This window comes from Colletes gigas, unplaced genomic scaffold (assembly GCF_013123115.1).
Source record: "Colletes gigas isolate AHSC1104 unplaced genomic scaffold, ASM1312311v1 Colletes_gigas_Sc00002, whole genome shotgun sequence".
Lineage (NCBI taxonomy): Eukaryota > Metazoa > Arthropoda > Insecta > Hymenoptera > Colletidae > Colletes > Colletes gigas.
Genome location: NW_025106631.1, coordinates 6,703,497 through 6,718,900, shown reverse-complemented (window position 1 = coordinate 6,718,900; position 15,404 = coordinate 6,703,497). Strand labels below are relative to the sequence as shown.

The 15,404-nt window shown below is 36.0% G+C and overlaps 2 protein-coding genes across 3 annotated transcripts; both read left to right on the top strand.

The window, feature by feature from the left end:
• The first annotated feature begins 3,418 nt into the window (after positions 1-3,418).
• On the top strand, positions 3,419-4,908 carry LOC122401050 (glucoside xylosyltransferase 1). Its single transcript, XM_043402966.1, has 2 exons — positions 3,419-4,098; positions 4,212-4,908. Exons 1-2 carry the CDS (start codon positions 3,655-3,657, stop codon positions 4,863-4,865), a joined length of 1,098 nt encoding a protein of 365 aa, XP_043258901.1. The 5' UTR covers positions 3,419-3,654; the 3' UTR covers positions 4,866-4,908.
• Positions 4,909-6,150: 1,242 nt separating this feature from the next.
• Positions 6,151-14,842, top strand: LOC122399636 (PDZ domain-containing protein GIPC3). 2 transcript variants are annotated; one of them, XM_043400465.1, is made up of 7 exons: positions 6,151-6,190; positions 6,512-7,107; positions 9,033-9,379; positions 13,529-13,625; positions 13,887-14,269; positions 14,362-14,443; positions 14,656-14,842. In XM_043400465.1, exons 3-7 carry the CDS (start codon positions 9,041-9,043, stop codon positions 14,811-14,813), a joined length of 1,059 nt encoding a protein of 352 aa, XP_043256400.1. In that variant the 5' UTR covers positions 6,151-6,190; positions 6,512-7,107; positions 9,033-9,040; the 3' UTR covers positions 14,814-14,842. The 2 variants fall into 2 exon arrangements, with proteins under 2 accessions (XP_043256400.1, XP_043256409.1); XM_043400474.1 differs by having other exon boundaries at positions 8,987-9,379.
• The last annotated feature ends 562 nt before the right edge of the window (positions 14,843-15,404 follow it).

The window sequence follows — 15,404 nt, the reverse complement described above, 5'->3', positions numbered from 1 at the left end:
GGTCGAAGAAGAAACGAACGAAAGTGCTAGCAATGAAAGATACACAACCAACGAAGAGAGTTGAAATAGTTTTCAAAAGAATTTGTCTTCAAATAAAAATAACCTGCCTAACATAATGGTTAATCAAACACCTGCCTAACTATAAATCTAAATTCGTTTATTATATCAAGAAACAATTCTAAATTCGCAGCCATTAGCTCGGTGTTACCCACGAAGAATAACTTTTCTATCGTGGGTAACACCGATTACCAGGTCTCACCACGTGGAGGTTGCTGCGAGTGGAGACCCGAAGGGAGATAGATGGAATCAAAGTTCCATCGATCTCCCTTTTAGCTAAGCTTAGCTGGATTACTAAACTAGAGAGATAGAAGGAAGCAATGTTCCTTCGATCTTCTAGTTTAGTTGCACCAAGTAATTATTTCGTTTAAAAAGGGGTGAAGCTATATTGTGGGATACGCGACGCGACGCGAAGCTGAACCGTACGGCAGATCTTTGGATCGAATCAACACTGCCCTTGGTAGATTGATTCCTATTTCTAGCAATCGATCTATCATGGGTAGGCGACTAGATCTTTCGGACAAACTGGACGGCCGATCACATGTTTCGATCGATGAAACAGCGGTGATCGAAGCTAGGAACCAGAGAACGAGTCGAGAGAAGCTACTTGTTAAATAATTACTTGGCAATATTGGGAGACGCATACAATAGGGACTTAAAATTAACGTCGAAGCTCAAGTCTGGTCAAGTTGAAACTAAAATTCGGACGATAGAAGGAAACAAAGTTCCTTGGATGTTCTGATTTAGTTGTACCAAGCAATTATTTGGTTAAAAAGAGGGATGAAGCTAATTTGAGGGACACGAAACGCGACGCGACGCGACGCTGAACCGTGCAGCGGATCCGAGGATCGAACCTACTGCCCTTGCTAACTAGATCTCTACAGGATAACGGACGGCTGCGACTCCGAATCTAAGGTCTCCATTGCTCCAACGCAACCCGCCGGGAGCCCGAAGGACCCGACTCAAGTTGTCTGACAAAGAGAGAGTACCTCTGTTTCAGTGTCGACTTCCGCTGGAAGGTATGCGTTTCCGCAGGATACGGAAACTCCACACCTTCCAGCAGAGTACCATTTTCCCTGGATCGAACTACCAAGGGAAGGCGATTAGATCTTTCGGACCAGATACACGGCCGATCACATGTTTCAATCGATGAAACAGCGGTGACCGAAGCTAGGAACGAGGGAACGAGCGAGGGAGAAGCTACTTGTTGAATAATTGCTTGGTAGGACGCGGAGACACGTATAATAAAGAAATCGTCGACGTTAATTTTAAGATTCGCGACGAAGCTTAAGACTAACCAACTTGGAATTAAAAGTCCCTCGACGGTTGCGGCGTTCTCCCTCGATGTCCTTGCGATTAATCCAAATTTAAACTGAAATCAAAACTAATATTTATATTAGTGAGACATGGTAAGAAATTTAATAAACACTTAAAAATGATCTATCACCTAACTAAAGGGAATTGAACAGAGTATATTAGCAAAATCTTATATTAATCAGTGTCATCGAAACAAATATGGTATATCCATCGACACCATGTTATACACATCAAAACGAACATTCTTCTACTGATCAGTATCATCGAAACAAATATGGTATACGCATCGACACGATGTTATACAACTCAAAACGACCACTCGTAACACGAAAGAAACTTGGACCGAGACACCAAATTGAATCAACACCAAAGAATCAAACGAAATGGAAGAATCAAACAAAGTACCTCCGCAGAATATTACGAGAATTCGAACAACGACGTAAAAACAAAAATCCATGAAATTGTATAGAAACAATTATAGTATATGATTGAAAACAATACTAGATTATTATATCCTGCAATACTATGCATATCAAAGCAATCACATAAACGCGAAAAACAATGTAAAAGTAGAAACAGAGAAAAGGAACATTCATAATAACCAAATAAAATCAGATACATAAATAAAGTTGAATTCACATCAAACAAACAAATAAAAATAATAAAATATAAATAAGTGGAGTGGACTCACTACTTGTTGTCAGTACGTAGAATAGTTACCACTGGGCCATCTGTAAAGTAAGAAAATATTCATATTATAGCAACAGCAGTTAGACAAGCAAGGCAAAATCAGTTCATTGAAGCGAAATTGGTATCAAACGATAGAATAGAAGAGGGGAGAGAATTTTTGAACAGTTCTTACCGTTGTCATCACCGTCCGGCACTGGTCAGTAGTGGTCAGCAGTGGTCAGTAGTGGTCAGTAGTGGCAGGAGCGCGAGCCAGGACTGGTCAGTAGTGGTCAGTATTGGTCAGTAGTGGTCAGCCCTGGTCAGCCCTGGTCAGCCATGGTCAGCGCTAGCCAGCAGAGGTCAGCAGTGGTCCCCGGTCCACTTCAGGCGATTTGTACACTCCCGAATTCGCGACGCGACTGAAGAGCTCTTCGCAGTGGCCCTGCTTATATGCCCAAGGTGATGAAAGGGTGGGGAGACCAGTCAGAGCCAATGTTAAAGTTAACAGATAAGACTGTCTTGTCTACAAAGAAACTATTTCGATTGGTCCCACCTCTTGACCATTTCTGGATCTTCACTGGGCCGCTGACCTTGATGTCTACCTCACTGTTGACCACCAGTGACCATAAGCTAGTCATTGTTGATCATCGACCTATTAAAACCATTACAAAGATTAAAGCCTTCTTACGAGTATCACCTTACAATTTGATGCATGATCTTTTTAACATTTTGTTCCATTTTGGAAGAGTTTATCTCATGTTATAAGACACTCGTGGTACAGTAATAGCGTTCATCCCACTAACGATAGGTCTATTCTTTACCTCGTTTATGTGTAGTAGGTATACATGGGTTGGAAAATGAAAATGCCTGGGCAGTTGAGTCTCAAAATCGTATGCGGGTTGACACAAATCGGATCTCAGCTGTTTCGAAAGCAAGAAAGAAAGACCCACATTCGCCTTCTTTCTTGAATTCCCGAAGTTACGCGAAGTGACAAACTCACGTAACATGGCTCTTGCGGTAGGATATGTTGACTTTCCCCACCATTCCGTTAGACGCTAAAGAAGTTCGACGTTACTAGTATCGCTGTCGATACACTGAATTATGCCAAATCTGGCCACATTGGTCTCCGCCACACTGGTCTCAACTGTAAACATACATGGGATTATCGCCGCGGTGTTTAGGCGGCGGAATTCCTTTCTGTTATATTGGAGGGAGAATCACTCTGTAGCTACTTAATCTGTGAAAATTTACGTGGGAGTCAAAAACAGGTTCTGTTGTCAAGGTGGAACACATCAATCGATATTTTCGAAAGTGGAAGAACGTAGACATTTGCACAATTTAAATCCTCTTTTGAGCTGTGCTTAACAAGAATGTTTCTCCTCTAAGGATATTTGACATTCCTTTCGACTTATTTCGAATGATCTCTATGTGTATCTAACAACACGATAGTGTCCTCTATTTGTTATCGTTTAGTTATAGTAGTGAGGTTATATTTCTGAATTATAAACAAGAAGGAAGGACATCAAAATGCCAAGTTCTTCCACAGTATTTTCCACCGATCGTGCATCAGCGGAACGTCGGTGGAAGATGTGAAACTGGAAAAGTACAACAATGAAATCTGTGTATAAATTGTTTTTCTTGTGCCTTATCTTCGTTGCATTAATAATATTACTTAACTTAATTAATTTCTCGAACAAGATATACGATGCTCAATCTAAAGAGGTTGCTATTGCTTCAACAACTGTCAAAAAATTCGTACCTCCTCTGATAATAGAAGAAGTGACAATATGCGTTGTGGTCTGCGGAGACAGATTAAACGAAGCACTGACAATGCTCAAGTCTGCTTTAGTTTTCACTAATAGACCTCTGCAATTCATTGTTTTAGCAGAGAATAATTTGATTCCTGCATTTAATGAGAAGTTGGCAGAATGGAAACTATTGTCCAACAAAACTTTTGACTTCATAGTCAAATCTATTATCTTCCCAGAAGGCAGTGATGCAGTAATGTGGAAAAAATTGTTTAAGCCTTGCGCTGCTCAAAGATTGTTTCTACCTGTAAGTATATTTTATTATAAATAGACTATTGTTAAAGAATTACTTGAACATTATAATTTACCTTGATTATTGAAAAATAACTTTTCTTGTTATGTGTATTTTATGTGTTATAGTCGGTTTTAAATGACACCGATGCTGTTCTTTATGTGGATACGGACACTCTGTTCTTAGCTCCACCAGAAAAAATTTGGGACGAATTTAAGAAAATGAATTCAAGTCAGTTGGCAGCTTTAAGCCCAGAGCACGAAGATCCTAACACAGCATGGTATAATAGATTTGCAAAGCATCCATATTATGGAAAATTAGGTGTGAATTCTGGTGTGATGTTGATGAATTTGACAAGAATGAGAGACTTTAGGTGGATAGACTATGTGATACCTATACATAAGGAATATAAATTGAAGATAACATGGGGAGATCAAGACATAATAAACATCATATTTCATTATCATCCTGAAAAACTTTACGTGTACTCTTGCAGATATAATTATAGACCCGATCATTGTATGTATATGCCTGTTTGTACTAAGGCAGAGAAAGAAGGAGCTTTGGTTTTACACGGATCTAGGGGCACGTTTCATTCCCAGAAACAACCACCGTTTAAAGCTGTTTACAAAGCTATGCAAGAGTATCAACTAAATACAGATCCCTATGATTATTTATTAGTGCCAATGAGAAATTATTTAGCTTCTGAACACAGATCTAACTGTGGCAAAGTATGGAAAGTATTCATTGTTCAGCCTGAACTGCATTTAGGCCAGCAATAATATTTAAATGTCTTTTCCAGTATTGTAAAACTATACAGATATTGTACACATATGACAAAGCAATAACGCGTAGAACATAGCTATTTCAGTGTAGAACTTCCTTTGATATCTTACTGGAATACATTTCAATTTCTATATATACAATATAATAATTGGTAATATTAAAATAAACTGTATAGTATAAACAGTTCTACACGTTAATGTGAATCCTGTACACAGACTGACATATTCTGTAGTGCATTCTCATTTTATTTGTTAACAAGTGCGCTGTGATTGTTACTGTTTTACAAGACATAACGTAAAAAAAGATGTTATTACATTTTTATCTAAGATCGTTTGACAATACTCGTCGGATAGATTTAGGAAAATCTTTATACAAAAGTTTTCTTATATTTAATAAGTATTATTATATTCAATTTAGATTACTTTTTTAAAAAAAAGTTGCTATCCTTATACAAAGTATAACGATCAAAATTGTCAAAAAAATGTTTGATATAATTATATCTGTACTTCGTGTGTTAAGAATTTTATGTAAGGCGGGGCGTAATTGGTAATACAACCAAAAATGGAATGATTTTTTATGTAAAAATAAGTTGAATATGTGAAATAAAATTTTGTCTTATAAGGCTCTGTTTTTCAGAAAAACAAATTGGTTATTTTTTAAGACGCGTGTAATTCACTACGTTCGGCTAATGTATTTATCGTTCGGGTGGATTTTAATTATTCTTGGTAAAAAATAAAAACAACATTTACTAAAATAAGTTTTAACTTATCTAGAGAAAATATTAGAATAAAGCTGCCCCTGAAATTACCGTGAATTCACCAAAATATATTCACAAAAATTATTTTTTATTAAACGAAACAAACCTAGGGGGTCGTATCGCGGGAATTTGCATGATTAAAAAATAAGGTCCACCTTAATGTACATAACTTATTATTTTAACTTGCTTTAGTGTTTGTAAACATTGAATGCGATGTGATATATTTTTTATTAATCAATATTGTCTTTGGATTGTAAAGTGTGTGTTTGGAAAAAAGATTGTATGGGTATACCGTTTACATCGAGAGTACTGTTTTTTGTAATGGCTGTGCTTTTGTTGAAAACAATTACTACGTTCCAATATCATCATCCATATCGATCCATGATCTAAAAGTGTGAAACGAATCGATTCTCTTGCATTACGTCGTAAAAATCACATATAATTATTGACAAATGAATTTTGTATTATGAAGAAATATCGCGACATTTCCGCTACTAGATGGCATCACTGTGTCCTTCGACAGAAAAATTTCGGGATCACAATCGAGTATGAATATTGAAAAAGGTACAAAATTATGTTACACGATTATAAATTGTTTTCAAATCTGGTTAATATAATTCTTAATATCATAAAGTTACTATAAAACTTTAATCTTTATAGCTTGTTTACAACGTTTGCAATTGCAAGTGTTCGAACACTTTCGTAAGCTTACTATAAAATAAACATGTATTATACTGGCGTGCAAAAGTTTCCTTAAACACGAAATAAGCGCAAATTCATCAAAGTTAAAAAAGCAACTATTCGGAAAACTTTCTCACGCCATTACAGTAGCCTTTTACCAATAAAGCATCGAGTTAACGATTCGTGTCGTAAATTTGTTTACAGATAGAAATATACGCTCGAATAGTTCGGTATTTCATAGATAGAAAGAGAGGGGGCATTATATTCGAGGGGTTCACGGTAAGGTAAGGAAAATGTACAGCAGTGCGGAGATACGCTCCTGCGGGTTACGATCACGATCGTGGCGCGTGCTATGTGTTTGTGAAATTGTGCATTCGAAGAGAATTTATCGTGTCGGAAATACCTTCGCGAGCGTCTTTCGCGTTAAACGAATTAGCGGGCGGCTTTAAAGTCGTTCGATTCACAGCCGAACGGTTCCTGACTTGCAACGAGCGAGGAAAACATAGAGAGAACGTTCGCTCGTTCGTATGCATCCATAAGCGAGAGAAGGTGGGATCGACGATCTACGATGAAGTACGCTCGCGTGGGTAGCGATCTACCAGTACGATAAGAACCGTACAGACGGCGATAAAAACGATAAGAAAAGATTGTCAACGAGTGAAACATAACTGCAAGCAGTAGGCCAGATATGAGGTATCGCTGGAACATCGAGTATACCGTTTCTTCGCGTCACTAGACCTACCGTTTTGCCTCGGTGTCTCTCTGTGCATCGTTTTACTATTACTTCGTCGGGAGAAAAGGTGAGAGACCCGTAATTTTCCATTATTTCTTTTATTCTTTTAATCGGGGACACTGTCGGCGGCGTGCTTTCGAAACTTTTCGCGCACGACGATAACCGACAGCTAAATATCATCGAACGACCAATCGAGCGGTTGAACGTGTCGAAATTAATAACTGTGAGAACTGTAACGCGAAGCCAACGATCCATTAATCCAATATCAACTTGCAGTGGTTCTCGTGCTTTTACGAGGCGCTACCATAGAAATCCATTGTGACATTAATGTTTTTAAATTATGTATTCCTATAAATCGTCTGTTGTTGTTTTAAGAAGAAATGCAATATTTTGTCATTTTTCCGAGTATTGAAGGTCATCGCCATTATCGTTGTCGGTTATAAAACAATAGAATGAGGGGAATCCCGGTGTATATAGAGTGTTCGATCACCCCTGAGAAAAATTGTAATGGGAGATTCTAGAGGCCAAAATAAGACGAAAATCAAGAATACCAATTTGTTGATGGAGCTTTCGTTAAAAAATTTATATGTATGCGTGTTTTTGTTTCTTAACGTAGATCATATTATTCTTTCCATAGTGAACAAGTGTCGTGTATTATTAAAGTATCTAATGACGTTAAAAGAAAGGAGAATTCTCTTAGAAAAATTGGTGTATTGGCTTTAATAGAGCATCTAGAGGCGAATGAATACTTTTTTCGATGCGTTGATCTTTAAGTGAACTTGGATAACAGGAAACACGTTCATACGAGAGAAAAGGATAAAATTAATATGTTTTTGGTGGTAATATGTACTACTTCATTTCAAAATATATTCAAAACGATTATCTTTAACTTATATTTTTAAATATAATTAATAATCGATTATTTCCCAATTTCAGATTCGAAGTGACGATAGTAATATACATTGTTATTTATTAATTAACTGATATTGAAGCTTCAAATTATGCTATCAGTTTTAAATTTGAGGAAAATATTTTTCAATTTTTCACGTTCAAGATCATGAGAAAGTGACAGTATTATCGCTCTGGAAAGAATCGTTATCGTATTATAATATTTATCTCTTCGAAACGAACAATGATCGAAAGAAACAGAGACATTGTGGATACTTACGATGAAGGAAACACCCAGTAGAATATAATTTCTCTCTTGAAAGTTTTTCTGATCCATTCTCTCGCCAACGTCAGCGGTGTGTTTGTTCTCCGCTAACGTTGATGTTCTGTGGCCGGAGTACAATTTTTGCTCGGCGTTCTCCTCATTAATAATTTCGAAACTAACATTTCTTATAGATGTGGGTCAAAGTCTAATTTTTAGTTTTGCGAAATCCGGATCCGAAACTTCGCGAGGTCTCGAAACACTAAAAACTTGAAAACTTTCGAAACTCTAAATCTAAATAACTCTTTTTTTAATATTTCTAAAAAATATCTATTTTGTCGGGAGTATGGTTAAAATCATATTTGTGTAAATACTTAAATTGCAGCATTCGCTCTGAATAACTTTTGTCCAAGCACAAGTATAATAAAGGTAGAAAATTAGAAAATAATAGAAGCGTACGTTTTTATAAAATAATAAAGGATCAAATATTAATATTTACTTAGAAAAATATCTAATAAACATTTGTATTTAAAAACACTAGCGTTTGAATCTTTTCCGGGTTCAATTGACTTCTTTTATCAACTATGATGTCTCTGTTTATCTTATGTTTATCTTATATCATCCTACCAAAATCTAAAGATAATTGTGGAATACAGAAGTGGTGGTTCTCGTAAACAGTTATTAATCTCTTGTTTCGGGGGTTCGATAAGAGTTTTGTTTTTGGCAGGTAAAAATAAACGTCATCAATTCTGAGTAAAAACTCCACAAGACCCATCCCTAATTTTTATTTAAATAGCGCTGGAACGTTAATCGAAAAAGGAAACTAAACGCGTGTTCCGCAGAGTTAAACATGCCGCTGTTCAAGGCGCGTGTCGTGCAAAGGTCACCCACGTTGGAAAAGGTTTCGAATGGTGGCACGCATTATGGGAACAACCATTGCCACCAAAATGGTAACGAAAACGACCAGGAAGCCACTGACGCCGACAACAACACGCGTGCCCAGAAGAACAATGCCGTTTCTCACAATCAAACGCAAGAGCAACGACGATCATCCAGAGTGTCTAGGCCGCCCTTGGTGTTTCATTGTCAACTGGCGCATGGCAGTCCCACAGGCCTGATATCGGGTTTCAGCAATGTACGGGAACTTTATCAGAAAATAGCGGAATGCTACGAATTACCCGTAGAAGAAGTAAGTTTTATTTATTTCTGTAAACAAACAAAAATCCATTTATGAATACAGGGTTTTAAGCCATCCTTGGAAGAAATTTTAATGAGAGATTCTCGAGGCCAAAATAGGACGAAAATCAAGAATATTAATTTCTTGATTGACGCTTTGTTAAAAAGTTATTAAAATTTAAATTAAAAAATTCCAAATCGTTCTCAAAAAATTATGTTTGGTTGCAGAAGTCAATTACAATCATTTTTGGTGAATAGACATATCCCCGAAATCCTACGCACTTTCGAGAAAAAAATTCGAGTAGATGCTGAAAATTTAAGTTTGTTAAAAATAATTTATAACTTCTTTTGCTGTGTAGTTAGAGACATTGTTTTGTTAAAGAATAAAATGGGATTCTAGTAATCGTCTCCCTTCTGGACTTAAGATATCTAGTAATAATTTGAAGTGTGCTTAAGTATTATCTTTTCCAGCTAAACTCATAATCTTGCTGATTGCGAACACTGAAATTAAATGAGGCACATTCCAGCCATATCTGGTTCTGTTGACTTAATCTTGATTTTCCAATTTTATATGAATTATCTGTAATAAAAATACATTTATTTCTTAATATTTCGTTTATTTATGTATAACAGTTTCTATGCAACACGGCGTTGTGTTTTTTTTAATTAATTTTGTATAATTCCATATAAATTTTTGTTGCAGATAAAAAAATATTTGATGACGAAATGTTCGATATTCCTTTATTTAAAAAATTGCAATTCTTTTGTCTTTGATATATATTGTGCAACTATTTAATCGTGGTCGCTGGTGTTGGTATTGAAGAATTAATCTTGAAACATTTGAAAGTGCAAGGCAGTCTGTTATTGTTCATTTTAATGAAACACAATTTTGATGATCTATTATTTATTACTATGATAACTTAAAAGAAAAGTAAACGATCCAATTTCAATTTCAGGAGTCAATGATCACATCATGTACATATCTGAACGTATTTTAATATCAGAAGCAAAAATGTGCACTTACAAAAACACTGAAAAAGAGACTTTTAAAAAGAAATATCCTTGACAACATATCGGTCTTTTTGATACCATTTGAATTGTATATAAAATATTTGTCATATCATCGCAATTGGAGGAAATATTTAAGTGGCCAGAGTTCAGTGGAACATCCTGCACAAACCCACAAAAAGTACAGAAATTAGCGCTACAAAAACACGTTGCAAGTTCGACGGTCACCAGTGACCATTGCAGCAGTGATCGTGCTAAAGATCATGTTGTCGTATATCTGTTTCATCGTATTTACTTTGACATCACTTACAATACGATATAATCATATAATTCATGTTTTTTCTTTTAAACAAGATCACACGACTCGCAATCTGTTCTTTTTTTATCGTTGCCGTGTTCTCACCAATGTCGAGACAGATAGCGAATGATGTACGGTATCGCAAACTTTAAATGATCTTCCAGTACGGTACATGGTCAAAGTCACTTAACACGTTGACTGTCACACCAGTTTTTCCAATCTAGGGGTATCCTCGGCATCTTTTCAAATTATAACAGATATAAATATTCAACAGTACAATGGAGTACTTGTTTTTTAGTAATATACCTAATGTTAACCCCTTGCCTTACGATTTAATTTCCAACTGTACGTGCCAAAAACGACATCAAGATTATTACATTTCTGAGACGTCATTGTAAGCTAAGGGGTTAATGAAATTGTTCAAGAATTTGCAAGATTTATTGCAAGCGTTTTAAACACGCGTTGTAGGTTTGAACCGCCGGTCACCGGTGACCGCCATGACAGTGATCAGCCTGTTAATCATTCTTGGCGGTAATTTCTGTACAAATGGGGATTCGTAGCGCGTTCGTTTCAGCATGCTTGGCTCTCTATAGGGAGAGAGTAATATTCCGGATACAGGAAACATCGGTTACGGGCTGCGGCCTCTCGTCGATCTGGTGGTTACGTTCTCTCCGGCGCGACGCAGAGTTGCGTGTAACTTGCCGTGTAATAACAGGTTGTAAATGCCGTTGCCAGCACATTTACTAAGTTGACCGTCACACAGTAATCAGAATGTTCATAAAGCTGGTGAAAATGCAGATCTTGCTATTCAAAATTCATTTCTGTGTACAGCGACGGGGCCAAAGAAAGCCAAAAGCATTTGTAAAATATCAGTAACTTGCATACAAGATCTTAGTTCATTTTGGTAACGGTCATCTAGTCAAGGCTATCCTTTCACTTCGTATGAAATAGACATTCTTATGCGACTGTACAATGAGTATTGTTTTCAGAACTCATGTTGATTATACGTTGTTTATTTTCCTTAGCGAGTGCTGAAATTTCTTAAAGCCTTGAACCTTATTTTTTGAACACTCTATATAGTTTTGCGTTTTTTAATTTGTCCGATTATGTATCGCTCATCCGTTTCGATTAGAATTATTTCCTTCCTCGCTCAGCGGCTTTGCACAATGCACCGTTATACATAGTTATTTATAGTCTTCTCTATGGTAGAATAGGTTCTGTGTATTGTAACTTTGATTCGAAGGTACAAAGTTATACAAAAGCAAAAATGTTGTTCTACAATATGCATGAAAAAAAATATGAAGGATGCACTAATTTATTAAGTTGCGTTATAGATGGTATATTTGCATTTGTATTGTATTTTCTTCCGTAAAAGTCGTACTTCGTTCAAACTTCGTTACATGTTCATATGTTATCTTCGTAATTTTTCTGCTATTTTCATTGAGATTTACGAAGCGTAACTGAATAGTCTATCCTTCTATTTTCTCCGTACCGCCAGATACGAAAGTTTAGAGCAAAGTGTAACCGCACCATGCATCAAATATGAAAAAGACCGCGAAAAAAAACGTCACCGCAGTGAACGTATTAAATCAAAGGCAGAATTGAACCGCTATTCCGTAACACCGGTTAAAAGCCGCGGTGAAAGTCGACGGATCGCTAATACGACTGCAGTAATATGAAAGATCAGAGACTTTCTGTTTCCTTAAATAGATTCTAGCTGTATTTTCTTGTATACTCTTAGATAAATTAGATCTGCCTTTCTCGAACTTTTTAATTAAATGGCTTTTTAAAATGGAAAACATGTAATTAATACTCGACTGCATTTTATTCGTGAAAACGATATCCAAATAATAATTCTTATGTCGAAATTGTAAAGCCAGTTGAAAATTGCAGCTGTATTCTATGTAAGAACACAACATAACACAGAATTTAGGATTTTAAAAAGAAAAGTATAAGTTACATTACATTTTTAGTTGTAATGGTCGTTGTAATGCATAAAGTTTGCCAAAATATAGTATTCTATAGTTCATTTAATCATTGTGTACAAAATAATGATTATTAAAAAATATGTGATTTCATTTTAAAAAAGAAATATCATTTAATATACAGGATGTTCGACTACTCCTGGGAAAAATTTTAATAGGAGATTTTAGAGGCCAAAATAAGACGAAAATCAAGAATATTAATTTGTTGATGGAGTCTTCGTTAAAAAGTTATTAATCTTTAAAGTTTCCCCCGTACAGAATTTTTTTCTAGAAAGCGGGTAGGATTTCGGGGGTAGGTCTGTTCACCAAAAATTATTGTAATTGACCCCCGCAACTGAAAATAATTTTTCCAGAACGATTTGAAATTTTTTAATTTTGTCGAAAAATTTCACATCTCGAATTTTTTTCTCGAAAGTGGATTGAATTTCGAGGGTATGTCTAATAACCAAAAATGATTGTAATTGACCCCCGCAACTGAAAATAATTTTTCCAGAACGATTTGAAATTTTTTAATTTTGTCAAGAAATTTCACTCCTCGAATTTTTTTCTCGAAAGTGGGTATGAATTCGAGGGTATGTCTAATGACCAAAAATGATTGTAATTGACCTCCGCAACCAAAAATAATTTTTCCAGAACGATTTGAAATTTTTTAATTTTGTCGAAAAATTTCACAACTAAAATTTTTTTCTCAAAAATGGATTGGATTTCGAGGGTATGTCTAATGACCAAAAATGATTGTAATTGACCCCCGCAACTGAAAATAATTTTTCCAGAATGATTAGAAATTCTTTAATTTAGCATAACATACATGTAAAACACTTTAACATGAAACGTTCTCAGCGATATTTTAATGATCGGTTCTCTCTTTCAGATACTTTTCTGCACGCTAAACACACACAAAATAGAGATGACGGAATTGCTAGGTAGTCAGATTGGGGTTGGTGATTTTATATTTGCGCATAAGAAAGGTACGTGACAATATTTGGACCTATAAGGACCTCAGGATTTTTCAATAACGAAACTTCCAATTAGATTTAGTGACTTCAAATATTTGATTCCTCATATTACAAACTAATTTTTGCAACGTCGTAGTGTGTCTTTTTTTTCGTTTTCAAGTTCCTTAATGTCATTGAATGTACATTAGAATAAAAGCTATCGCCCTCGTCGAAAAACTCTTTAGAAGCTCTTCAGAAACCTCTCGATACTGTATCGATAATATATTGTATCAGGTCGACCGAAAGAGATTGAGTTGGTGAAGTCCGGCGACGCTCTAGGATTAACGATAACCGATAACGGCGCAGGATATGCCTTCATAAAGCGTATAAAGGAAGGATCCGTGATCGACAGGATAAAGGTGATCGAGGTCGGGGATCATATAGAGAAAATCAACTCGGATAGTTTGGTCGGTAAACGGCACTTCGAGGTAGCGAAAATGTTGAAGGAGATCCCGAAAGGTTCCACGTTCACGTTAAGGCTGATCGAACCGTTGAAAAATGGCTTTGGGAACATTGGTCCGCGCGGAGACCTCAAGAAAGGAAAGAAATCTGGTTACGGTTCCGGAAAAGAGACGCTAAGGTTTAAAGCAGACGGAAGCGCGCAAATTATAGAGATGGTAACCGTTTCTTTAATGAAGAGTCAGCTATAAGAAATGAACAATTTTAATAATAACTGTCTTTATCTCTTCTTTCCATTTCTCGTCGATAGGTGGATGATGCTGCCACGATAGGCATTGAAAAGATTAACGTAATTTTAGAGAGCTTCATGGGTATCTACGATACGGAATTAGGCATGTAGACTTTTTGTAGAAATGTACAGTGCTATTGGAAGACGAAATATTGATACACTACCCAGAAATTAAACGACGAGGTCAATCATTAAAAAGATGGCAACACTTTGAAGTTTAAATATTGATTGTTTAATGTTTCGTTTTCTAATGGTATCTTGTCTGGTTAAACGATTGTGTTAATTTCATATTAATTGAGTTTTGTTCCGAAACAGCAACGCAAATTTGGGAGCTTGCCGAAGGTAAAGGCAACAGCATCGAATTCGCAGAGGCAATAGACAATTCAGATTTGGAGGCTTTCGGATTTACCGACGACTTTGTCATTGAATTATGGGGTGCTGTTACAGACGCTAGGGCCGGGCGACATCGATAATACAAATAACTGATTAAACAAAGACAAAATAGAGCACTTAAAGCCATGATTTGTATGTTAAACGACTTGTTAGACGACGTTACCAAAATTTTATTCATGCTCAGTGACTGAGATGATAGGTCTGCCGAAGATCTAAATCGTTATGGAATACTCCACGAAATTGTTGCAATGTAAATTATTCACCTATTAGTGTTTAGAACTTGTATAATTTATGAGATAAATTTATAAATATATAGAACTATAAGAGATAGCAAATAAAATATTCTAAACGAAACTGTATTGTGATAATTTTTCAAAGTACAGTGGAACTTCGATTAACTGGAATCCGGTTATCTAGTGTAGGAATTGTACATACGTATGTTAATCAATGGTGTTGTCACAAATTGTGATAGCAACGAATCACACATTTTAATTTCAGTTGACCTGTGTGTGTATAATACGGGTCTAGTCCCTGGATGAGTTGCTGAAATAACATAGATTCAAACCAGAAAGAAAAAATCCAAGACAAAACATTCTTACTTGCAATGGTATCGTTCTTCCACAAGAAGAAGGCACAGTGTGTTTACATCCCAACTCCTGTTGCAGTCCACT

What these genes read in the sequence shown, in the direction of transcription:
- LOC122401050 (XM_043402966.1), top strand. Translation starts at nt 3,655, where the DNA reads ATGAAATCTGTGTATAAATTGTTTTTCTTGTGCCTTATCTTCGTTGCA. An exon ending in CTCAAAGATTGTTTCTACCT is followed by an intron (nt 4,099 to 4,211) that starts GTAAGTATATTT and finishes TATGTGTTATAG; the next exon opens with TCGGTTTTAAATGACACCGA.
- LOC122399636 (XM_043400465.1), top strand. Translation starts at nt 9,041, where the DNA reads ATGCCGCTGTTCAAGGCGCGTGTCGTGCAAAGGTCACCCACGTTGGAA. An exon ending in TATATTTGCGCATAAGAAAG is followed by an intron (nt 13,626 to 13,886) that starts GTACGTGACAAT and finishes ATATTGTATCAG; the next exon opens with GTCGACCGAAAGAGATTGAG. An exon ending in GCGCGCAAATTATAGAGATG is followed by an intron (nt 14,270 to 14,361) that starts GTAACCGTTTCT and finishes TCTCGTCGATAG; the next exon opens with GTGGATGATGCTGCCACGAT.